Source organism: Artibeus jamaicensis, unplaced genomic scaffold (genome assembly GCF_021234435.1).
Source record: "Artibeus jamaicensis isolate MK-2021 breed Jamaican fruit bat unplaced genomic scaffold, CSHL_Jam_final scaffold_2172, whole genome shotgun sequence".
NCBI lineage: Eukaryota > Metazoa > Chordata > Mammalia > Chiroptera > Phyllostomidae > Artibeus > Artibeus jamaicensis.
This window is the reverse complement of record NW_026522031.1, coordinates 1,804,409-1,827,718: the sequence shown is the minus strand read 5'-3', so window position 1 is coordinate 1,827,718 and position 23,310 is coordinate 1,804,409. Positions and strand designations below refer to the sequence as shown.

At 47.2% G+C, this 23,310-nt stretch overlaps 2 protein-coding genes and 1 long non-coding RNA gene across 8 annotated transcripts in view; 2 read left to right on the top strand and 1 right to left on the bottom strand.

The window, feature by feature from the left end:
- Positions 1 to 2,753: 2,753 nt before the first annotated feature.
- RAB19 (RAB19, member RAS oncogene family) lies at positions 2,754 to 12,846 on the bottom strand. 5 transcript variants are annotated; one of them, XR_008389983.1, is made up of 5 exons: positions 12,561 to 12,846; positions 10,371 to 10,594; positions 8,525 to 8,708; positions 4,773 to 5,093; positions 2,754 to 4,558 (listed from the first exon to the last, which is right to left on the bottom strand). XR_008389983.1 is itself a non-coding variant. In XM_053656633.1 (4 exons), the coding sequence occupies exons 2-4, from the start codon at positions 10,569 to 10,571 to the stop codon at positions 4,825 to 4,827; spliced, it is 654 nt and encodes a 217-aa protein (XP_053512608.1). In that variant the 5' UTR covers positions 10,572 to 10,594; positions 12,561 to 12,845; the 3' UTR covers positions 2,754 to 4,824. The 5 variants fall into 5 exon arrangements, 3 of the variants coding, with proteins under 3 accessions (XP_053512608.1, XP_053512610.1, XP_053512609.1); XR_008389984.1 differs by having other exon boundaries at positions 2,754 to 3,282; XM_053656633.1 differs by having other exon boundaries at positions 2,754 to 5,093; positions 12,561 to 12,845.
- LOC128626087 (uncharacterized) lies at positions 12,152 to 14,267 on the top strand. Its single transcript, XR_008389985.1, has 3 exons — positions 12,152 to 12,258; positions 12,354 to 12,518; positions 12,933 to 14,267. It is a non-coding gene; the product is annotated as an uncharacterized LOC128626087 (long non-coding RNA).
- A 1,260-nt stretch (positions 14,268 to 15,527) lies between these two features.
- The window catches only part of SLC37A3 (solute carrier family 37 member 3), a 49,556-nt gene continuing 41,773 nt past the window's right edge, over positions 15,528 to 23,310 (top strand). The window contains exon 1 of one of the 2 annotated variants that reach the window (XM_037138792.2): positions 15,528 to 15,655. The gene's annotated coding sequence lies outside the window, so the exon portion shown is untranslated. The remainder of the gene's footprint in view (positions 15,656 to 23,310) is intronic. The other variant, XM_053656621.1, reaches the window with a different exon arrangement.

The following is a 23,310-nucleotide window of genomic DNA, read 5'->3' as shown; positions in this document are numbered from 1 at the left end:
GAATTAATCACTATATTCCCCAATCTTTTTTTTTTTTTTTTTAATGTATGGTTGCCTCTAGTGCATCCCCTGCTGGGAACTGGCCTGCAGGGAACCAACCAGCCTGCAACCCAGGCATGTGCCCTGACTGGGAATTGAACTGCGATCCTCTGGTTCACAGGCCTGTGGTCAATCCACTGAGCTACACCAGTCAGGGCATATATTCCCCAATCTTGAATGTTAATTTTACACCAAGGATTCTCAAACTCTTCACAGTGGAGGTCTTTTATTTCCAGTCCATGAATGGGCCAGTTGTCTTGCGAACTGAATACAACTGAATTGTTACAAACAAAATGATCAACAGCCTTCTTAGTACAATCCCGAAGTTAATTACAGGATTTGAGCAACATAAGGTTGGATGTGCCAATGCCAAATTGATAAGGAAGTTTCTAAGTGCCCTCCATTCCTGGGCTTCCTTAGCCACGGCCCAGGAACAGTGTGCAGGCCACGCCTCCAGTGATGGAGGTCGACACCACCCTCATTCTTATTTCTTCGGCAGTCGTGGCTCCTCTCTCCTTGATGTTACAAAATTTCTTACAGCCCATTATTACTTGCATTTGCTTACTCTTTTTTTTTTTTTTTTAAGTAAACTTTTTAGAGGGGAAGAGAGGGAGAGAAACATCTATTTATGGTTGCCTCATACACCCCCTACTGGGGCCCTGGCCCAGGCATGTGGGAGTCTGCAGGCCCACACTCAATCCACTGAGCTACACCAGCCGAGGCTACATTTACTTATCCTTATGTAGTGTATCAAGATGATTTGAGAACTTGAATGACCAGAGGCTACATTTACTTATCCTTATGTAGTGTATCAAGATGATTTGAGAACTTGAATGACCAACGTTTAGGAGAGACCGGAGTGATGATGTTATTTTCACTTATTAGAAGTAAAAATTATCACTCATAATGCGTTAATTTAAAAAAATTTTTTTTATTGAACTTACTGGGATGACACTGGTTACTGAAGTTGCAGGGTTTTAGGTGTACAGTTCTACACTATATCGGCACACTGTTTTGTGTGTTCACCACCCCGAGTTAATAATGTGTTAGTTTTTAGACAGTGGCTTGCAAATAGCAGCCTGAAGCCTCATCTAATTTAGAAACAAAATTCCAATTACAAAAATAAAATTTATGATTTTGTAAAATCATTAAGCCAGTTTTATTGTCTATTTCCAAATCTAAATAAGGGTTATTTTAAAATTCAGCAATGCAAAGAGCAAAAATTGTGACTAATACAATAAAAGTAAAATATTTAAAATACAAAAAAAGTTAAGCAATGCTCCAACAAAAATAAACAGTGGGCCTTTTAAGTAGGAAATCAGTATATCTGAATGTAAAAAAATGCAGGGTTTTTAAAAAATATATTTTATTTGTCTTTAGAGGGGAAGGGAAAAAGAAATATCAATGTATGGTTGCCTCTTGTGCATCCCCCGCTGGAACTGGCCTGCAACCCAGGCATGTGCCCTGACTGGGAATCGAACCAGCAATCCTTTGGTTTGCAGGCCTGTGCTCAATCCACTGAGCTACACCAGCCAGGGCAGAAATGCAGTTTTTTGAGGGTTGTGCAGCACTTCATGTCATTAATGATAATTAATGCAACTTCCATCAGGTGAGGAGGGATCTCTGGATGATTTTGCAGAATTATCACCTATTCAGGGCTTATTATTAACTTGAACCTTTCATTTTGACATTCTTGGTGCTTCTGTCCTCAGCAATTACTTTTGGGTATAAATTAACGTGTTAAGAATAAACACAAAAAAATATATAATGTCCTAAGTCCCTGAGCGGTTGGCAATATTCTGAATGGTAAACCAGCCAAGGGAAGCTGTGAGCATCTATGTGGTCACTCAATTCATCACATGAAGCCTCAGAAACTTCCCCATCACCTGGAGGCCTCTCTCCACCCCGCCCCCGCCCTCCCCCCCCAGGGCCTGGAATGGCCGATAGGACTCAGCTTGGCTTGCCTTGGTCACCCATATAACTGCACATGAGTGTAGTTTCCACATCGCCACTCTTCCAAGGGAAGTGAACTTGGGCTGGGTCCACCACGTGTCCAGCCCAGCCCCTCATGTTCCCCTGCAGGCAGACAGGACCAGCCTCATCCACCGCCCACTGAGTCTTCCCCCTTCAGCTGCTTTTATGACATGGAAACATGAATGAGAGCATGTCTCGGAATGGGTGTATTTCCCTTTTTGCGTGTGTGGAGAATGAATATATTTGGGGGATATTTTTTAATTTTTTAATTGAATTCATTGGGGTGGTACTGGTTACTTGAGGGGTTGATACGAAGGAACTCATCTAACAGGAGAAGGGAGTGTAGCGTAACTATTAAAAGCGTGGGCTGTGGAACCAGGAACCAGGTCGTTTGGGTTTGGCTCCGCCACGTACTAGCTGGGCGACTGATCTTAATCCCTGCATCTCATCCTCATTTTAGAGGTGGGAATCGTGAATGGTGCCTACGTCAGAGATCCTAGACAGGGTCCTCGGGGGTTGGTATAAAGTGTTCGGTCCAGTGCGGAGTGTGTAGTAACTGGTACGTGAGCTTGTTGTAATCAGTATTCTCACAGTAATGGTTCTGTTGCTAGTAAATAGACCTTTCCAGTAACAGGGTGGGGGAGAGATTCAGAAACCATGCATGAGCAATGAAGTATTAACCAATTTTCACACACATGAAAATGTACTTGACACAGGCAAACCAAATATGAAGACACGGACAATCTTTTTATTCTTCCAGCAAGTCCCTTTTGTAACTTCATTTTGTATAACTTGTTTCCAACTGTACCATTTGGGGAGTGTGAGAAAGATGCCAGGATTCAGTTACCATGAATAACTGCGGGTACATGGGGGACCTGCCCGAGGCAGCTGCCCACGCCAGGCCCGAGGCTGTGTGGCCTCCCGGACACGGGTGCCTCCCTCTGCAAGGGACCTCTGGGTGCCCTAATCCAAAGAAGGGGGCCCTCTCAAGGGCTTCTGTCACAGCCGGTTAATCACAGGTTCCTGGTGTTCAGGTGACCTTGTTCTCACATGTCTGACCTGTTGGTGGGAATATTTTCATTCCAGATAATCCCCAGAGTGCATAATCCTAGAAGCTGCTGAGTTTTTCAGAGTACTGGATAAGACGGATGTGCAGAGAAATGGAGGGAAATGGGTGTGAGCCCTTAACATCAGGGCCTGCTCAGCGTCTGTCTTCAAGTGCTCAGCAGCCAGGTAAGGAGGGACTGTTTGTTTCACGCAGGTCTCAGCCTAATGGAGAATGACGAGCTAGAAACAGCTGGGGCGCTCACCCGGCCCAAAGAGCGCTCCCCAGACGCTCCCCTCCTGGAGCTGCGTTGTGGCCAGACCGGCCCCTGTGGTCCCCACTGTGACTGCCAGATGCACCTCAGCAGCAAGCACTGGGGAACTTTGGAAAATGGTGGTGCCCTTGTTCTGGGGGCCACATGGTGTGACCAGGGCCACACTGCAAGGCCAGCGTTGGATTGCTGTCCATCTGTGAGCCAATTTAATTTCAATTCAGGAAGGCTTTCTATCCAGCAGCTAATTTGGTATTTTAGAAAGGAATGGTAGATATCTCCCATAGTCTACGAGGGTGGTCAAATCAGTCCAACTAGAATAGAGTGAAATCCAATTCTGTCTCCATCACGTGGAGCCCGACCATTTGGCAGGAGGTCTGGATGGTCTTTGTGTCAAAAGGCTTTGCTTTCCACCCTAAAGCGCTGAGGCGTGACTGCCAGGAAGCCAGCGTTAACAGTATTCTGGCTTATCATTGCAGACTTCTTCCTATCCTCTCACACCTGAGCAGTTTTAAACTGTCCCAGAATGTTCCAAACATCCTCTCCCCTACCTGGATAGGAGAGGAGACCCCCCAAAACCTGGAATTATTTTCTGGAGGGTGGGCCCTTCTAGTACAGGCTTCCCCCGCTGAGCGAGTGTTCTAGGAACCCATCTGTAAAGGCGCACCAGCTGGCGTTGTTGTGAGAGGCTGTGTTCTGCTTTGGTGCAATTTTTTTTTTTTTTGAAGACTCTCCATGTGTTTGCCCACTTCAGGATGGGCGATTGAGGTGCGCACCTGCCCACACCATGCTGAGTGTTCAGCAGTTTTTGGCCAAAAAAGGCATGACCCCCGTGCCCCCCCCTCCCCGTTCACTTGACCCCTCACCCTGAGCCACACTCTGTTTGTTTGTTTGTTTCCTCAGTTGAAAAAAAGTCTTTAATGGGAAACATTTTGCCAATGTGGAAGAGGTGAAACAAAAAACGGCAGAAACACTAAAAGGCGCCCAAAGTGACAAGTTCCAAAACTGTTCTGAGCAGTGAAAAAAACATCTCGATAGGTGTATTGCATCAAATGGAGAGTGTACTTTGAAGGTGACTGAAGTTTAAGCATGTAAGAATAAATATACAATTTTTTATAAATAGATTCCAGGTTCTGGGGGGTCCCCCCACCCTTTTAGTCCTCTTTCCCTCCCCACCCTTTTCTTCAAGTGAGAAGCAAAATTCCGTAGAAGCACAGTTAGTTGAAGGGCTGTGGGGGCAAAAAAGGGAAAGATGAAAACCAGAAATCTTATCCTTCTAGCCCTGTGCCTTTAAATCCAAGGCGAATCAAGAAGGACAGGGGTGTCCCCTGTCCTCAGCGTCAACCGCTGTGGCCTCTGGTCTGAACTGAGGACAGAGGACCAGCAGCGAGTCTACACTTGGGCCTGAAATGCTACTCAGCAAACACTAAGTGACCGGGCTACCTTTGGTTTTGGAGATGGCCTCGCGTGGGCGCTCTCAGCCTCGTGAGCTGTCTCAGCAGGAGCAGTGGGTCTTTTCACTTGGCCCCTGGGCCACCAGCACTGGACTGGATTCCAGGGCCAGGGTGTGGAGGGCGCCATCCCCATACAGGTGCAGGCTGTTCCGGGCGATCAGCTCCCTGGCCATGAGCATGAAGACTTCGTCTATGTTCTTGGACTCCTTGGCTGACGTCTCCAAGACGGCGAGGAGGCCGTGCCTCTCAGCCAGCGTGCAGGCGTCCTCGAACAGGACGTGCCGCTTTTCCCACAGGTCACATTTGTTCCCTGGGAGTGAGAGACAAGCAAATGTTGCATTGAGTGACTTAACCTGATTTCTCTAAAAATGGACTTTAAAAAGAACATGTTAGTTCGGCGATACGCATGCACGGATTCATTCACAAATAGTAGTTTGAGGGCAAATGTACTGAAAATGAAACCACAGATAAATAGAAAGGGAACCACTATTCTAATTAACTGTTTCTGAGATCTTTCAGAGCTACGAGGAATGGGCTGGAGGTGTGTGTGTTTTCTTGGCTGGGACAGGTGTAGCCTCCGTGTTCTTGGGAGGGATGGTCACTCCCTCCAAGTGCTACATGGTGCGGCGGTGCCACTGATTCTCTCCGGCTCTCTCGTCCCTTCAGATCTTGTTCCTCTCCCCCCACCCACCAAACTACAGTGTGTTGTACCCTGTGAGACAGAACCCAGGCTGGCTGAGGTTTGTGGTCTGGACTTCTTGAGTTGAAGCTATGGGATAAATAATGAAAGACTTATTTTGTTAGTTATTTTTTTAAAGGATTTGCAATTTTATTTTATTTTTTAAAAGATTTTATTTATTTATCTTTAGAGGGGAAGGGAAGGAGAGAGGGAGAGAAACATCAATGTATGGTTGCCTCTCCTGCATCCCCCACTGGGAACTGGCCTGCAACCCATGTGCCCTGACTGGGAATCAAACCTCGATTGTGTGGTTCACAGGCCTGCACTCAATCCACTGAGCTACACCAGCCAGGGCTATTTTGTTAGTTATTTTATTTTTTAAAGATTTTATTTATTTTTAGAGAGAGGGGAAGGGAAGGAGGAAGAAAGGGAGGGAAACATTGATATGCAAGAGACACATCGATTGGCTGCCTCTCACATGTCCCCAACTAGGGACCTGGCTGGCAACCCAGTCCTGTGCCCTGACAGGGAATCGAACTGGCAACTCTGGTTTGCAGGGCAGCGCCCCATCTGCTGGGCCACACCAGCCACAGCTGGTCCTACACTTTTATCACCTGCTCCTCTCGCCTGCCCCAGTGCCACACCCAGGTTCATAGCACTGACTGTCCCCTGTCCTGCCTCCCCATAGCTGGTGGCTGCACTCCTCAGGACAGCCCGGACACCCTGTGGGAGGGGAGGACCCCCGTGCTTGCTCTGGCAGTCCGAGTCCTTGCCTGCTAAGTGTGGTCCGGGGCACCCAGCAATGCGTGGGCTCTGCCCCTTGGGAAGGAATTCTTCATCTTGTTAGAGAGGCAGGACAGACGCACAGACAACCAAAGAGTGTACAAGACTTCACACCCAAGACAGCATGAGGCCCTTATCCGCATTTCCCAAGTCCAAAAAAACTCCGAACTCCCTAAATTTTTTGGTAGTTTATCTGACAGTAAAATCTCCCCTAAATGAGCCTTTTGAAGTTTTTAATTCAACCTGCTTTGCATGCCTATTTATACATTTCACTGTGTAAGTGTCAATGCCTTTGACCGTGGGACGCTGGCCCGGACTCTGCTGAGGGGGTCAGATAACGTAAAAGGCACCCTCCTAAGATCCGACGAAGTCTGGACTCTGAAATCCTCAGCCTTCAGGGTTTTCCCTGAGAGATCGTGGACCTGTAAATAGGGAAAAGCATTGCACTGTCATGATGAAGCTGCCAATCACCAGTTGCCCATAGCTGTGGCCGTTTTTGTCATGTTGCAGCTCTCAACCAGCAGAGAACACTGAGGTGGTGCTCCTTATTAATTGTTTGGCCTGGAGTGGACAACACCTTCCCAATCAAAAAACACAGTTAACATGGTCTTGATCTTGCTGCGACTTTGCTGTGCCTTCTTTGGGCGTGGAGAACCAGGTGACTTCCACTGGGATGACTGGGTCCTCATTTCCAGGTCATACATGTAACTATAGACACATGATTCATCTCTGGTTATGACCTTCTTGAGGAAATCTGGCTCATTGGTACAGTGTGAATCAAGTCATTAGCAACTGCGGCACAATGTTCCTTCTGCTCTGGTAGCAGAAGCCATGGAATGAATTTTGCCACAACATGTTTCATGCCAAGATCCTGTGTCAAGATCTCAGACACAGTAGTCTTTGCAATCCCCCAAAACTTCTAGTTCTATGTCAGTCGCCAATCTTTGTTGATTGCAGCCTGTGCACGTTCAACATTTCCAGGTGTTCTGCTTGTTGCAGGCCTTCCAGAACCTGGCTCACTTTCAACAGAGTCTCAACCACCTTTGAAGCATTTGTGCCACATTTTTATTTGCACTGCACTCATTGCATTGTCCTCAAAAGCCTTCTGAATCATCCGAATAGATTTCACAGAGGAATGTTCAAGCTTAATGCAAAACTTGATGTAGATTCGTTGCTCTACCTGCTCAGTCATTTTGAATGCAATGGCCACACGGCACACATGCTCACTCAAAGGCGTCTGCTGTCCCCACCGACTAGAACAGTGAAGTCGCCATTGTTCACGCATGTGCATTCCAGTCCACTCTCCTTGGCTGCCAGGTACATCGAGGTTCAACAAACTATTCTTGTTTTATCGACAATGGCTGGACTTTTTCTGGACAGACCCCTGTATGTCACCTTATTTAATCCTTTCAACTCAACAATATTTTGGAAGTGGGCACCAGTTTTATAGATGAAGAAGCAGAAACTTGGAGGTAGTAAGTTATAATCCCCAATTCAGACAGAGAGGGAGATTCAAACCCAAATCTGTCTGACCCTGAAGTCTAGGCACTAGACTAGACACAGAAACTTCCTAAACCAGAGCTTCAGGGGGCCCTGGATAACGGTCCCACCTAACCAACTAGTGGGAAATGGTCAGAGAGGAAGTGAACCCACTGCACATTCTGGGACTCAGACAGTCTGGTTCAAATCCCGCCTCACCTGTCAGTAAGTAACCAGGCTGAACTATCTGGCAGGATACTTAACCTACAGATGCCTGGGTTTCCTCATCTGGAAGTTAGAACAGTCGTCTCTGCTTCTTAGGGTGCTTGGGTGGATTAAGTGATCTGACTCAGGAGCAGAATCAGGAGAGTGCCTGGAGCCTACTAAGTGTTTCATTATTCAAGGGGATGTGGGTCACATTCATCTGAGTGGCTGGCCCAGGGACTTGGAGCCACCTGACTCTGAACCTCAGCCCACGGAGGACTTCCTGTGTCGTCTGCCCTGATGTGCGCAGCCAATCAGCCGGGGAGCCCTGCACACAGACGTCGGGGCCCCAGCTCAGCCTCTAGACCGAGAAACTCTAGGGTGGGGCCTTTGAGATCTGTCTTCCTAGGAAGTTCCCACTCCCCCCCCCCCCTCACTTGCAAGTGAATCTTAGGGGAATTTCTGGGCCAGGCGCTTTCTGAGTCCTGCCCACCATTTGCTCAGAGTTCATGTTCCCCTGCCACTGGAAACACAGAAAGCTGAGTGTCAGCAGAGGGCACCAGGAAAGCAAAGTTAACCCTTTGGAAACAGCATACCAATCAGCATAATGACCAAGTTCGCAGCTCCGTATTTCTCTATCTCGTGAATCCAGTGAGGAACAGACTCGAAGGTGGACCGCCGGGTGAGGTCGTAGGCGATGATGGCCGCATGCGCACTGCGGTAGTAGCTTTGGGTGATGGTCCGGAAGCGCTCCTGGCCTGCAGTGTCCCACACTTGCATCTGGAAAAGGGCAGGAACAGGGGTGGCGTCAGGAGTTCCCACAACCCAAGGGAGCTCGCTCGCCTACGTTGTCTGCAAAATACAGCTTCCGGAGGCTCAGTGCTAGCTATCTAAGTTCAGGAGGTCTAAGCTGGGGCCCACGAATCTATTTTTTTCATTGCATCCTGGCACCAATTTTTACACCCTCCAACAGTGTCTGAGGGTACTTGTTTCTTCATATACATACATCATTTACAAAATTTATTTTTTAAAGAAAGTTCACAGCCCTGGCTGGTGTAGCTCAGTGGACTGAGTGCGGGTCTATGAACCAAAGGCTCTCTGGTTCAATTCCCGGTCGGGGTACATGTTTGGGTTGTGGGCCAGGTCCCCAGTAGGGGGCGCATGAGAGGCAACCACACATTGATGTTTTTCTCCCTGTCTTTCTCCTTCCCTTCCCCTCTCTCTAAAAATAAATAAAATCTTTAAAAATATATAAAAAGTTTGCAAACATACACAAGACTAGAGATAATAGAAGAATGAACTGTTATATACCCATTATTACAGAATCGATAATTATCAACATTTTTGCAACATCTAGCCCATTCTGTTGATTTCTTTGAGCACATCCTAGACTTCTTGTCATTTTATCCCTATTTACATTGATATGCATCCCTACAAAAATGGACTTTTTCCTTCATAACTGCATGCCATTATCACTGTTTATAAGCTTTTTGATAACTCCTTGGTATCATATAATACCCAGGAGTATGAAAATTTCCATGATTGTCTCCAGAATGCCTTTTTACACTCATTTTTATTTAATCAGGATATCAAACAAGATCCATTTATTACATTTTTACCAATACTTTTTGATCTTTTCTAATCAATTGGTAAAAAACACTATCTCAGTGTTAGTTTGTTGTTTCTTTAAAAAATTTTTTTTGTAAAGATTTTATTGATTTATTTTTAGACAGAGGGTAGGAAGGAAGAGAGGGAGAGAAACATCCATTTGCCTTTCCCACACCCCCCACTGGGGACCTAGCCCACAACCCAGGCCTGTGCCCTGACTGGGAATCGAACCAGTGACCCTTTGGTTCACAGGCCGGCACTCAAGCCACTGAGCCACACCAGCCAGGGTTGTTGTTCCTTTAATTACAAGTGAGGGTAGGTATCTTCACATCTTTACATAACTGTATGAACTACTTCTTATAAAATTTGTAAAACAGCAGTTTTGTTCAATCTGTGAATTGCCTACTTTTTGTATTTGGCTGTTGAGCCCTTTCTTAGCTATTTATCAGGGCTGTTCTCACAGTGAAGAAATCAGCCCTTGGTCAAGTCCCATATCGACAAATATTTCTTTCCAACTTGTCATTCAGCTTTTTTTGACTTGGTGGATGGCATTTTGAATATGTAGAAACTTTATATAGTTATATAGAAATAGAAAAACTTGCCCTTTGAGACAGTTAAACTGAGCAATATTTTCCCTTTTGGCCTCTGGATCTCTCATCTTACCAAAACACCTTATTTTCTCATTCCACGATAATAAAAATAAATACACCTATGTTTTTTCCTGGTACTCTTATGATTTCGTGTTTTATATTTAATTCTGTTATTCCTCAGGCATGTGTTTCGGCGTTAGGGACGCTGGGTCAAGGAGGCGGAGCGAAACCCACGCCCTCTGACCTTCACTTTCTTGCCGTCGATCTCGAGGGAGCGCACGGTGAAGTCCACCCCAATCGTGTTCTGCTGTGTCTCCGTGTAGACCCCGGACCTGAAATGCTGCACCACACACGTCTTCCCCACGTTGGAGTCCCCGATGAGGATGATCTTGAACAGGTAGTCAAAGTTCTCATCTGCTGCCCTGGCTGAGCTGGAGAACTGCATGGCACTTGCTGCTGAGAAGGGAGCTGGGAAGAAAAGGGGAAGCTCAGCTTGTCGTTAGTGAGCACAGACCAGGCTGCAGGCCCTTGTTCTAGGCACCCGGGCTCCAGGACAGGGCAAGACAGAGGGACATCACTGCTTTCATAGCACCGCCATCCTCGGAGAGAAGGACACTGATTACTGGGCGCACAAGTTCACACCTGCTCCAGGTGGGTTGACGATACTTTAGGGGTGCCCGCAGAATGAGGGGTTCTACTGCCATTCTCCCCTGGGCCCACTACCCAGTCGACACAGTCAGATGACCGCACTGGTGGAAATTCTCGTCACTGAGACCAGGTGCTCCATTGAGTGCCCACTCCGCAGCAGGAGGGCCAAGGAGACGCCACCGGAGTGTTCTCTCTGCCGTTTGTCAGCTGGAGGACATGCCTCGCTGTCATCCTCTCCCCACTTGACATGGGGAGAGGCACTCCCAATTACTGGGAGACAGAGCATCCAGGCAACTGGGACCCACAAGACTGGACAGAGAAGTCAGTTTGGGGAAGAGTGTTTTTCACACGGTGTCTTTCTTCTGGTTGGCACCTAATTTTTCTTGACCAAGCAATTAGGATTTCAAGAATATTCAAAAAGAAAACTGTTGTGAGAAGGGAGCACACGGCATATTTTAACATAAGCTGAAAATAAAGTTTCTAAATGACAGTGTTTCCCAAACCAACTGATCACATCAGAATTATTTGGGGAGATAAATTAAAAATACATATTCCCTAAGTCCATCCCAGATGTGCTGAAGATATTTCAACACACACACATGCACACATGTGCACACACTCCTCAGTGGATTCTGACGCCCAGCCAGGTCTGGGAAACGTCAATCAAAGCAATCACTCACCTGAAATTTTAGTCATACGTTCGGCCTGTCTACTCAACTATCCACCTCAGCTTCAATATCATTGATCCTATGAAACTCACTGCTTCCTACAAAAATCCATTTTGCATGCACCACTCTAACTTACACGGGTGGAAATCTATCTCCCTCATGTTATGCCTGCCCCCGGGCAGATTCCGATTCCACGTGACAGCCCATCAGATATTTGGAGCAGCAAGCATTGCCACTTCAGGCAAATATCCCCAGGCCCCAGCTGTTCCTCATGGGCTGTGGTGTTGGGTCTCCTGAGCAGATGCCTCATAAAAATACGTGAAACCTAACTCCATTCGGTGATTAAGTATGCAAATTGCTCTTGCCAGAGGATACCTTTCTTCATTTCCCCCAGTCCGCCTTCTTGAAAGTCATACAAAAGGACAAGTCGGTATCGTTACACAAATTAAAATGCGTGCAAATATCCAATCTATAAAAACCCAGTCCCTCTCTCGGATGCTTCTGAAATCACTAAGGGCTCAGTGATCCAGCAGACAAGAGACACAACAAAGCCACTCTTTCCCCCACCTCTGACTTTTCAAAGAAAGCAAGCCATTCCACTTCCCCAGCATTATCACCAGAACTTGAACTGAAATCTACCCCCGCTCCCCAGGAAGTCCTTGGAGTTTCCTGATAAGCCCCTTTAACTCAGCCAATGTGCCCTGCAAGGAGAAAACAGTGTCCTCCTCCCTCCATGTCCTCCATCCTGCATCCGGCTGCCTTCACCTTCCCGGTTCACCTGTCGCTTACCTGTGTGCCTCTCACCTCCACTAACAGGTAAGGTTTTCTCGTTCTTGTGTTCCTTTTCGGCCCTGAGGACCCCTTCTTCCTGCTGCCTCGCTGCGTGGTGGGAACTGTAGTTCTGTCCCCAGGTGTCAGGTTTGGCGGCCTGAGAAAGTGAAAGGAAAGAGAAGCCCTCCCACCGCCCCGGAGCCCAGAGCTGCCGTTGGGCACAAGCCCAGATGAGGTGCTGGCCAGCACTGCCCTTGCACAGTCTGCGAACTTCTGGCACCTTGCGTGGCCAGTTAACTCAGCCAGTAAGTACCTGGTAAACCACCCTGTTCCTTCTCTCTACTCACCTTCTTTTTGCAGCTGGCCCCCGATCCACCTCCTCTGATTTTTCCTGCTGTCCGTTGTTTGACTGGGGTGTGGGCTCGAATGCAGGGAACACAATTTAAAGGACACGGATGTGGGCCTTGAGTCTTTTCACTCTTTCATGAATTTGAATTACTCTTCTTGGGGAGCTACTGAGAGAGGAGGCGATCCTAAGAGAAGATGAAAACACTAAAAGAACTTTGCACTGGTACAGGGTGAAGGAGCTGGAAAAACATTTCCGTTTCTAACAAGGGTTGAGTTTTAGGTCTAAGAAAACAGAGTTTATCCGTCCCCAGTGCTGGCAGAGGAAATATAAAGCTGAGGTAAAATTTCCTTATTTTTTTTCTCTCCCACAGAGTCCGGAAGAGTGACTGGTTCTCAGAACATAAAGACTATCTTTTCTCCACTATGGAAAATGTAACATTTGGCAGCAAAGCCACAGGTCCAACATGCAAAACAGAAACATCCGGATTGATAAAATATTTACATTGGTATAGTGTTTTCAAACCGTGGGCCGGGATCTACTAATGAGTCATGAAATCCATTTCAGTGGGTTGCAACGAGCTTTTTCAGAGGAAAGATCAGCAAAAACGTTTCAGAATGCGTCTCACGTAGGAGGCTGAGCCCTGTTCTGTGAATCGTTTGCTTGGTTGCAGGTCTCTACGGGTCCCCTGGGGGTGACGGAAAATGTACTTCTCGCTGTGGGTTCAGGTCTAGAAAGATCGAGAAGCATTGAAATTGAGGACCATTTGTTCACTGTCCAAGAACATTTCTCTCTATGATTGGTTCAGATAACCTTTGAAATATGATTTATCTTACTCCAAACTCCATTCACAGCTCAATTTTCAGGAACCTCTCTTTTGAGTAAGGTACACCCAATGCTGGCAGGTGGAGCAAGAAAACCCAGCCTGCTGCCAAATGCAGCTGCCGCAGACTGCCACTTTGAGAGCCGCGGTCGAGTGTCTGCCACTTGGAAATGAAATGTAGGTCAAGATCCACCACAAGCGTATGGGCAGGGGGCAGGAAGTAGCACCCCTTAGATGCCAGCGTCAATGAGGCTGGACGTCAAATGGTTTCTCCTCCTGGTGATGGCTACTGTTAAAGAAAAAAAAGTCAGCAGACTCAGACGCAGTATTTGGAGAACATCTAGAGGTGAATTCAAATGGTGAAATGTGCAGATGGTTATGGAAGCCAAGGAGGGATTCTGCCTCTCCCTACTTCGATCCTCTCCATCGACATGACTATATGTACAAAGAGGGTTAGGGTAGGAGGCATTCTGGGTGGTGGTGACCACGTTATATACGTATTTATATATACACACATATATTTACATCTACGTATTTCACAATATATACATTTTACCATTTTAACCATTTTAAGTGTACTGTTCAACGGTATTATATATATTCACAATTTTGTGCACCCATCACCACCATCCATCTCCAGAACCTTTTCTTTATCCCCAACTGAAACTGTATATCCGTTAAATAGTAACTCCTATTTCCCCTCCTCAACCCACTGCTGGTAACCACTATTCTACTTTGTGTTCCTATGAATTTGATTACTCTGGGTATTGCCCATAAATGGAATCATCCAATATTTGTTTTTGCGTGTGGCTTTTTTCACTTAGCATAATGTTTTCAAGGCTCGACCATGTTGTAGCATGTATCAGAATTTCATTCCTTTTTAAGTCTGAGTAATACCCTACTATGTATTTTTTTAAATAAAAGTGAAACCTTTGGCTGATTTATTGTTCACATCTCTCCAGCCACACCCTTACGTGACTGGAAACGAAACTACCGCTGCATTGCATAAATCCTCCTCCCTTTCTTTTCTTTCAAAATCTCTTTCTGTGTCCTTTTCAAATACATGCCTATCGTTATAATGGCCTGATAACCTGTGGCTAGTCCCATAACTCAGAACATTCCTTTGGGACCTGGCAACCGCCTTTGACATGTGAACATGCAGAGACATAGTATCCCTGTCTCTCAGCTCATGTGTGAAGGTAGGAGCCTAACTTTGGTGGACACCTTGCTCAGATCTGAAAAGACTACCTCCTGCCCTAAAGATATGAGAAGTTTATTTCCCTTCTGGATAAGCCAACACAGGTGGTCTCTCCAGCTACCGTGATATAGTTAGGATAAACCAGGTGTGACCAAGAGTCCTGTGGAGTCCTCTCACTCGAGGACTAGGGATTATCTTGAGAATCCGCTTGTAATGGCCTGTACCGGCTTGGCTGTGAAGGCCTGGCTAAGTAAGATGCAGATTCCTTTCTCTCTTTGCAATCTTAGTGCATTGCCTGTGATAAGCATCACATTCTGGATGAAGCCTTATTCACTAATAAACCTGTTTTGTACTCTACTACCTTTGTGGAGAGGTTTTCTGGGTTGGAGCTTGCTGTTGTTTTCCCCAACAGTTGAAAGCAACCCAGGAAGACAGAAAACTCATTCCAAGTTGAGTGTTGTAAGGCCTTTAATTTTTGCTCGAGGCTGCCAGGATCTGAATATTCATTTGTTTTGGCGGTTGAGGTGGGACGCAGAGCAGTGACTAATAGTGGCAGACTATGGGTATTTAATTAAACAGCAATCTAAAGTTTGCGCCCTGTGGCAGGTCAGTGGTACACTTAGCAACATGTTACTTTCTATGGAAACAAAGAGCGTAATAAAGCTTTTTGGGGAAAAAAGGGTGATGTATACACCATTTTCCCCCCTCCGGTTATATCCTATCTCTCCTTCACTGGTTTTCCCATAACTCTCCTGGACCGTATCCCCAGGGGATCCCCGCCCCGTCCCCGCCCCGTCCCCGCCCAGCAGCCTGGTCCACCGAGACCTAAACAGGTCACAGGAAGCAGCCCCACCCACCCAGTCCCTCCAGCCCTCACGATTGGACTACAACTCCCAGCATGCCGCGGGGACCGCGCGGGTCACGTGGGCGTCCGGAAACTCTGGCCGCAGGGCCGTGGGTGAGGTGGCGGCAGAGGCGGAGGCGGAGGCGGAGGCGAAGGTGGCCAGCAGGCAGCGGATCCGAGCGGAGTGAACGGGGCGGCGGGTCAGCGAACAGCGATTACTGTGGATCTCGGGTGCGCGAGCCGCGGGGAAGGGCCGCAGCCCGGCTTGGGGCGGCGGGGTGGGGGCGCCCTGGGGCGGGCAAGTGCCAGGGGCGAGGCCAGATGTGGAGGGCGGCGGCCGGTGGGTGGGGCGCCGCCGTGCGGGACCGCGGGCCGCACGCTCCTTCTACCCCGTAGCTTTGCTCCTCGATCCCCGGTGCTGCGGGGCCTGGCGCGGCGGGCGAGGACTGCAGCGGGAGGCTCCGGGAGGGCCCAGGGGAGAGTTGGGAGCCGGCCTGCGCAGCGGCGGGGGCTCTTGTGCAGCTTTGTGGTTTGACCCAGGTGCGGTATACTTTCCAGGCCGGGTGGGGACGCTTTTGGAAAGGGTGTGCGGAGACCAAAGAGGAAGGAGGGGGGTTAGTGGAGGTCCTGGATTTGGGTTTTGGGTAACATGGTCTCACACAAGAAATGTGGTTAAAGTTAGTTATTCGTCATTCCCTCAGTATTCTCATTTGCAGAATGTGGTCTGTTTACTCTCACTTTTGACAGAGAGGGGACAATGGGAATGGGTCCTCGAGGCTTTCCGAAAGGTTAAGATTGTGGGTGATGTTGTGGTAACTTCTACCGAAATGTTTATAGCGAGAAGAACATGTTCCTGGGACGAGCAAAATCTGATTGTTAATTGCCACCTTCTTCTTCAGTGCCTTTAGACTTGAATTATTTCTTTCCCATTTTTATTCTCTTTATTAACAATTTTAAATAGAAATAGATGAATTATCCTATTCATCTGTAAGTAAATAGGATAAGGGCCCTAAAGATCATTTGCCACCGTTTTTATATTCAAGATCTGAAAAGATTGATAATGATAACCATTCACCATAGAAATAAGATGTAAGTTCATTGATAACATCCTCAGATGAATTTCATTGTTTTGATTTAATTAAACATATTTTATTACTTATGCTATTACAGTTGTCCCAGTTTATCCTCCTTTGCCCACCTCTTCCTGGTACTCCAATTCCCTCCAGCAATTCTCCTCCTTAGTTCATGTTCATGGGTTGTGCATAGAAGTTCTTTGGCTTCTCCATTTCCTTTACTATTCTCAAAATCCTCATGTCTACTTTGTACCATTTATGCTTCTTAGTCCCTGCACCTTTTCTTCTATCCTCCCCCTTCCCCCGCCCAGCTGATTACCCTCCATGTGATCTCCATTTCTATGATTCTGGTCCTGTTCTGGTGGTTTGCTTAGCTTCGTTTTTTATCTTTTTTCCTAAGATTCAGTTGTTCATAGTTGTGAATTTGTTGCCATTTTAATGTTCCTAGTTTTGATTTTTTTCTTAAACAAGTCCCTTTAACATTTCCTTGTATTAATGGCATGGTGATGACAGACTCCTTTAGCTTTACCTGATCCGGGAAGCACTTTATCTGCCCTTCTATTCTAAATGATAGCTTTGCTGGATGGAGTAATCTAGGTTGTAGGTCCTTGCTTTTCATCACTTTGAATACTTCTTGCCAGTCCTTTCTAGCCTGCAAAGTTTCTTTTGAGAAATCAGCTGACAGTTTTATGGGAACGTCTTTGTAGGTGAGTCTCTGCTTTTCTCTTGCTGCTTTTGAGATTCTCTCTTTATCTTTAACCTTGTGCACTGTAATTATGATGTGTCTTGTTGTGGTCCTCTTCGGGTCCAACTTGCTTGGGCCTCTCTATGCTTCCTGAACTTGTATGTTTATTTGCTGAATTAGGGATGTTTTCTTTGATTGTTTCCAATAAATTTTCAGTTTCTTGCTCTTCCTCTTCTTCTGGCATCCCTATGATTCAGACATTGGTATGTTTGGAGATGTCCCAAAGGCACTTAATACTATCCTCATTTTTTTGAATTCTTTCTTCTTGCTGTTCCGGTTGAATGCTTATTTCTTCCTCATGTTCCAACTCGTTGATTTGAATCCTGGCTTTATCCCCTCTGCTCTTGGTTCCCTGTAGGTTTTTCTTTATTTCACTTAGTGTAACCCTCTTTTCTGCCTGGGGCTTTTTTGTGTTGTTATGCTCATTGAATTCTTTTTTTTAAAAATATATTTTATTGATTATGCCATTACAGTTGTTCTATTCCTCCCTTCATTCCCCTCCACCCTGCACCCCCCCTCCCCCCACCATTCCCCCCCCTTTAGTTTATGACCACGTGTCTCAAGTTCTTTAGATTCTATATTTCCCATACTATTCTGGCCCTCCCCCCATCTATTTTCTATCTACTGTCTATGTTACTTATTTTCTGTACCTTCTCCCACCTTCTCCTTCTCCCACTCCCCTGTTGCTAACCCTCCATGTGGTCTTCATTTCTATGGTTCTGCTCCTGATCTAGCTGTCCTCTTAGTTTGCTTTTGTTTTAGGTGTGGTTCTTAATAGCTGTGAGTTTGCTGTCCTTTCACTGTTCATTTTTTTTATCTTCTTTTTCTTAGGTAAGTCCCTTTAACATTTCACATAATAAGGGCTTGGTGATGATGAACTCCTTGAATTTGATCTTATCTGAGAAGCACTTTATCTGCCCTTCCATTCTAAATGAACGCTTTGCTGGATAGATCAATCTTGGAGGTAGGTCTTTGGATTTCATGACTTGGAATACCTCTTTCCAGCCCCTTCTTGCCGATAAGGTCTCTTTTGAGAAATTAGCTGACAGTCTGATGGGAACTCCTTGGTAGGTGACTGTCCCCTTATCTCTTGCTGCTTCTAGAATTCTCTCCTTCATTTTAATCTTGGCTAATGTAATGATGATGTGCCTTGGTGTGTTCCTTCTTAGGTCCACCTTCTTTGGGACTGTCTGAGCTTCCTGGATTTCCTGGAAGTCTATTTCCTTTGCCAGATTGGGGAAGTTCTCCTTTATTATTTGTTCAAATAAGTTTTCCACTCATGGCTGTTCCTCTTCCCCTTCTAGTACCCCTATAATTTGGATGTTGGAACGTTTAAAGATGTCCTCAAGGTTCCTAGGCCACTCCTCCTTTTTTTGAATTCTTGTTTCTTCATCCTTTTCTGTTTGGTCATGTTTTTTTTCTCTTTCTGGTCCACTCCTTTGATTTGAGTCCCAATTTCCTTTCCATCACTATTGGTTTCCTGTGCATTTCCATTCATTTCCATTCATGTTCCTCTAATTTGTGACTAAAATCAACTAGTTCTGTGAGCATCCTGATCACCAGTGTTTCGAACTGTGCATCTGAAAGTTTGGCTATTTCTTGGTTGCTTAGATTTATTGGCTCTGGGGCTCTGAGTTGTTCTTGAGCCGTGTTTTGATCTGTTCATGCCTGTTACGTATGAGGAGCGGAGCCTTAGGTGTTCACCAGGGTGGGGCTACCCAGGTCACTGGTTTGTGACGCTGTATGTGGGGGCGAGTCAGAGAGGGGCCACCCAGGTTGCTGGTTTGTGATGCTGTATGTGGGGGTGGGGTCAGAGAGGGACAGTGGCGGTCCCCTCAGCCGCATCCCTCCACTGGGGCCTTCACGGTCCGTCTCACCACTCGCTCCTTCACTGGTTTATCTGCGTGTGAATGTGTGACCATGATCAGCCCTCAGTGCGTCCACCTGCTTCTCCACACCTGGGATCTGCCCACGGCTGCTGGCGCACTTGGGTCGCATGCCTGGGTGGGTCCGGTGGATCTTCCCTGCCCGACCCCACTCTGCTGCTGGCTCTGCCCCTCTTACTGGTTTGGCTGAAGGGTTCGTTGTTGTCAGACTTCCGTGTAGTTCAATTTTCTGTGGTTTGGCTGCGTTTTTGTTGCTAAAACTTTGTTGTTTTTAAACTTGGTTGTGAGAGAAGGCACAGTGCTTCCACCTATGCCTCCATTTTGGTGGAAGTCCTCAATGAATTCTTTAAGCATTCTGATCACTAGTGATTTGAACTCTGCATCTGTTGGGTTGACTGTCTCGGTTTTGTTTAGCTCTTTTTCTGGGGCTTTGTTCTGTTCTTTCATTTGGGTCATATTTCTTTGTCTCCTCAATTTGGCAGCCTCCCTGTGTGTGTTTCTCTGTATTAGATAGAGTTTCTTTGACTTCCTGTCTTAGTAGCGTGGCCCTTTTGTAGAAAAGGCACCTGTAAATTATGCGGGGTGGGGCTTTAGGTAATTGCCAGGGAGGGGCAACTTGCTTCCTAGCTTTGTGGCTCATTTTTCGGAGGAAGGTTTGGAGAGAGGATAGTTCTACTGCCTGGCTTCTGGGGGTTATCTCAGCACTCACCCTGTTTGATGGGTGCCTTCCCACTGTTGCCCTGGTGCTGAATCCCAGAGTGGATGGGTGGGTCTGTGTATGTTTTAAGTCTATGCAGGCCTTTTAAGCTGTGTCTCCTGAAAATCCAGCAGTTTCTTCTGCTGCTCCAACCCCCACTGGTTTTTACAGCAAGAAGTTATGGGGATTTGTCTTCCTGGCACTGGAACCCTGGGCCATGTGGGCTGGCCTGGGGCTGGGATGGCTGGCTCCCAAGGTAACCCTCCGGGACTTTTATCCACCACGTGCAAATGTGGGACCGCCCATTCTGCCCGGCTGCCTCTCTGCACCACACCTTGTCTCCTGCGTCTCTGCTGGTCTCCATGTCTCTGCCCCGCCTACCTGTCTAGGTGAATGTGGCTTCTTTAAATCCTTGGTTGTCGGACTTCCATACAGTTTGATTTTCTGACAGTTCTGGGTGTTATTTGTGTTGAGGTCTAGTTGTAATTCTGTGGTTGCCCGAGGAGGCAAAGTGTTTGTCTACGCCTCTATCCTGACTGGAAGTCTGTTATTATTTCTTTCAAATAATTCAAAAGCATACCTGTATCTCAAAACCAAAACAGATCATCGGTTTGTTGTAAAAGGCTGTAACTCAGGAAGAGCTGGATGGAAGAGACGCACAGGGTGAGACTCGGAAGAGGGCACGGAGCGTCTGTGTGGCCTGCATCGCTCTCCCAGGACCCCCGCGTGCTCACCAACCTTCTTTCCCATTTGTGGACTGTTCACTGCGCACCCAGCTCTGCGCTAGCCCCTCTCTTAAATGATCTCTTCTGATCTTTAAGTAAGGAAATTGAGGGCCACAGAATTTAAGTGGAGGGTCTTGGATTTCAGCTCGAACTCTGTGCCTTTTTGTGGGCCACGTGTGCCTTCCAGTGACATCATTCCTCCCTCAGTCTTCAATCTCGGTCAGAAAGTGATGCAGAAACAGGACTTCACCCGTAAAGCCAGCGCGGTGTCTGGTTGCCCGCTCGCTGTTGGCATCACGTGTGTTGCCGAAGGTTCTGTCTGTCCTTCACTAGTGATGGTGAACTGCTACAGTGATTGATGGCCATTAACAGGAGTATAAGTTGTTTGTCTAGGCGAGGGCAAGGTTTTATCTCGAAAATTGTCGTCTTTGGAATGTATTCCGAATAGGCAGGAAGACTGTAGCCTGGGGAACCCTGGGATGAGATGGGCGAACCTTACAGATCAGTGCCAGGTATTGTACATTTGTGGTAATGAAACAGTTTCAGAAGAGAGAACAGTTACAGGAACACTTGAGTTTCGAATAAAAGGATTGAGGTGGCACAGGTAAATGGGTTCAAATGCCATAGACAGTGTGGGACAACAAGATACTTAAGTGTCGAGTGTCGGGTGCTAAGCCGTAGTGTGCACAGTCCTATCAAAGGAAGTGAACTCCGTGTCCATTCAGTACATTTTCACCCGCGTCGCCCAGTACCCAGCTGGGGACTCAGCAAACAGTCAACAAATGGGAAAGAGGATTATGTGCTGTGAGCACACACAGGCCTTGTACTTTGCAAAGGTAAAAACTGGAGCTGGGAGTGAAGTGGTTGCCCGCCTGATGCTCTCTCATTGGAGTGCAGTATGGAAGAGAACCGCTGTCACCAGTCAGGTGCCCCCCCCCCCCCCGTCTGGAGTTGTAGCTCTAAGTTTAAAGTGGGATATTTCTAATTACCTCGTTTCCCTCCTACACCATATAATGTAGGGGCTGGGGTCAGGTCTGGGTTTGAGTGTTCACTTCATCTCTGGAGAGAAAGATGTTGCTTTGTAAAAATCTGTCCTCAGCTGGAAGAAGCCGTGAGAACTAAATGCAGTAAGTAACGCCCGGCCAGTGCCCAGCACAGCGCCTGGCCCTGCAGAAGCGTTCTCCGTTGGCCGTCTGTCAAAGAACCGTTCATTCAAACAACTTTACTGAGCGTTCTAGACGCCCCGCTAGGTGCTGGGGATATAGCTGTGCACTTAAGACAGACAAGGCCATTGCTTTTACGGAGCTCACAGGTGCACGGTACACATGCAAACAATTAAACCCTGTAATTAGGTCGGGAGAAATGCTGTGAGGGAAGAAACAGAGATGACGGGTAGGAACTGGGGGAGCTCATCGTATTTGTTTATTTATTATTATGTTTTAATCCTCACTGGAGGATATATTTATCCGTTTGAGAGAGAGAGGAAGTGGGGGTGACAGGGAGAGAAAAAGAGAGGAAGGAAGAAAGAAGGGAGAGAGGAGCATTGATAGGTTGCCTCCTGAATGTGTCCCGACAGGGGGTGGAACCTGCAACCTGAGTATGTGCCCTGACCAGGGATCAAACCACAGCCTCTCGGTGTAGGGGATGACGTTTCAACAAACCGAGCCACCCGGCCAGGGCTGAGGGAAACCATTTAAATAGGGTGCTCCGGGCAAATCACTCCAGAAGGTGACTTCTAAGGACAAGCCAAGAAAAAGAAAGAGCAAGCTTTTTGCAAAGAACTAGGAGAAGAGCATTTCAGGCCGAGAATCAGCACATGTGAAGGCCCGGAGCAGGAAGGGGCTTGGTGGGTTCAAGAACAAGAAAGGGATTAAGTGCAGGGAGTGGGAGTGAGTGCAGGCGTGGTGCTGGCGGGGGTGGGGAGCAAGGTGGGCAAAGGGCAGGAAGGGGGGTGCTGGTACCTCACTGTGTGTACCCTAGCAAAGGGCTGGGAGCCGCCCAGATGTCCCATAGCCTGGGATGCGGAGGTTCATAGGGGAAGGTGTGGACAGACCCCCAACCCCTGGTAAGTGAAGGCAAAAAAATGGTGCAGAACAGTGTACATGTCGTATGCCATTTGTGTACTTGTGAGTGTGAAGGGCTGTGCCTGGAAAGTGTAGGATGCAGAAAAAACTGGTGGCACGTGGTGACAAGAACAGGGAGCGAGATGTCGCTGTGCGCCTTTGGTGTCTTTTGAACTTTCTACCTTAGGCATATAGGACATATTGAAAACTGATAATTTAGCCCTGGCTGGTGTGGCTCAGTGGACTGAGCACCGGCTGGCAAACCAAAGGGTTGTGGGTTCAATTCCTAGTCAGGGCACATGCCTGGGTTGCGGGCTAGGTCCTCAGTTGGGGGTGCACGGGAGGCAACCACACATGAATGTTTCCCTCCCTCTCTTTCTCCCTCTCTTCCCTTCTCTCTGGAAATAAACATATAGATAATCTTTTTTAAAAGAAAATTAATAACTTAAACAAAACTAAGCCCAATCTCTTTATCTGTTGCTCCGGCAGCCCCCTCCTTCATCGTTAGCCCTCCTCCGCCAACCCCACCCTTAACCTTCCTCCTTTCCTACAGAGGGCTGGGCTGTGCAGTCTTGGGAGGGCAAGGCAACAAGTCGCGTGTTTTTATCTGAGTCTTGGGGAGCCGTCACAGTGTGTGGAGCAGAGGAGTGACAGCTATGTGTGCTTCAGGGCACGTTGTGGCTGCTGTGTGGAGAAT

Bases quoted from the DNA above. Each gene is read 5' to 3' on its own strand.
- RAB19 (XM_053656633.1), bottom strand. From the start codon at position 10,571: ATGCAGTTCTCCAGCTCAGCCAGGGCAGCAGATGAGAACTTTGACTAC. The intron at 8,709-10,370 runs GTCAGAGGGCGT...GCCCTTTTCCAG, and splicing joins TCGACGGCAAGAAAGTGAAG to ATGCAAGTGTGGGACACTGC. The intron at 5,094-8,524 runs GTATGCTGTTTC...TCTCACTCCCAG, and splicing joins CTTGGTCATTATGCTGATTG to GGAACAAATGTGACCTGTGG.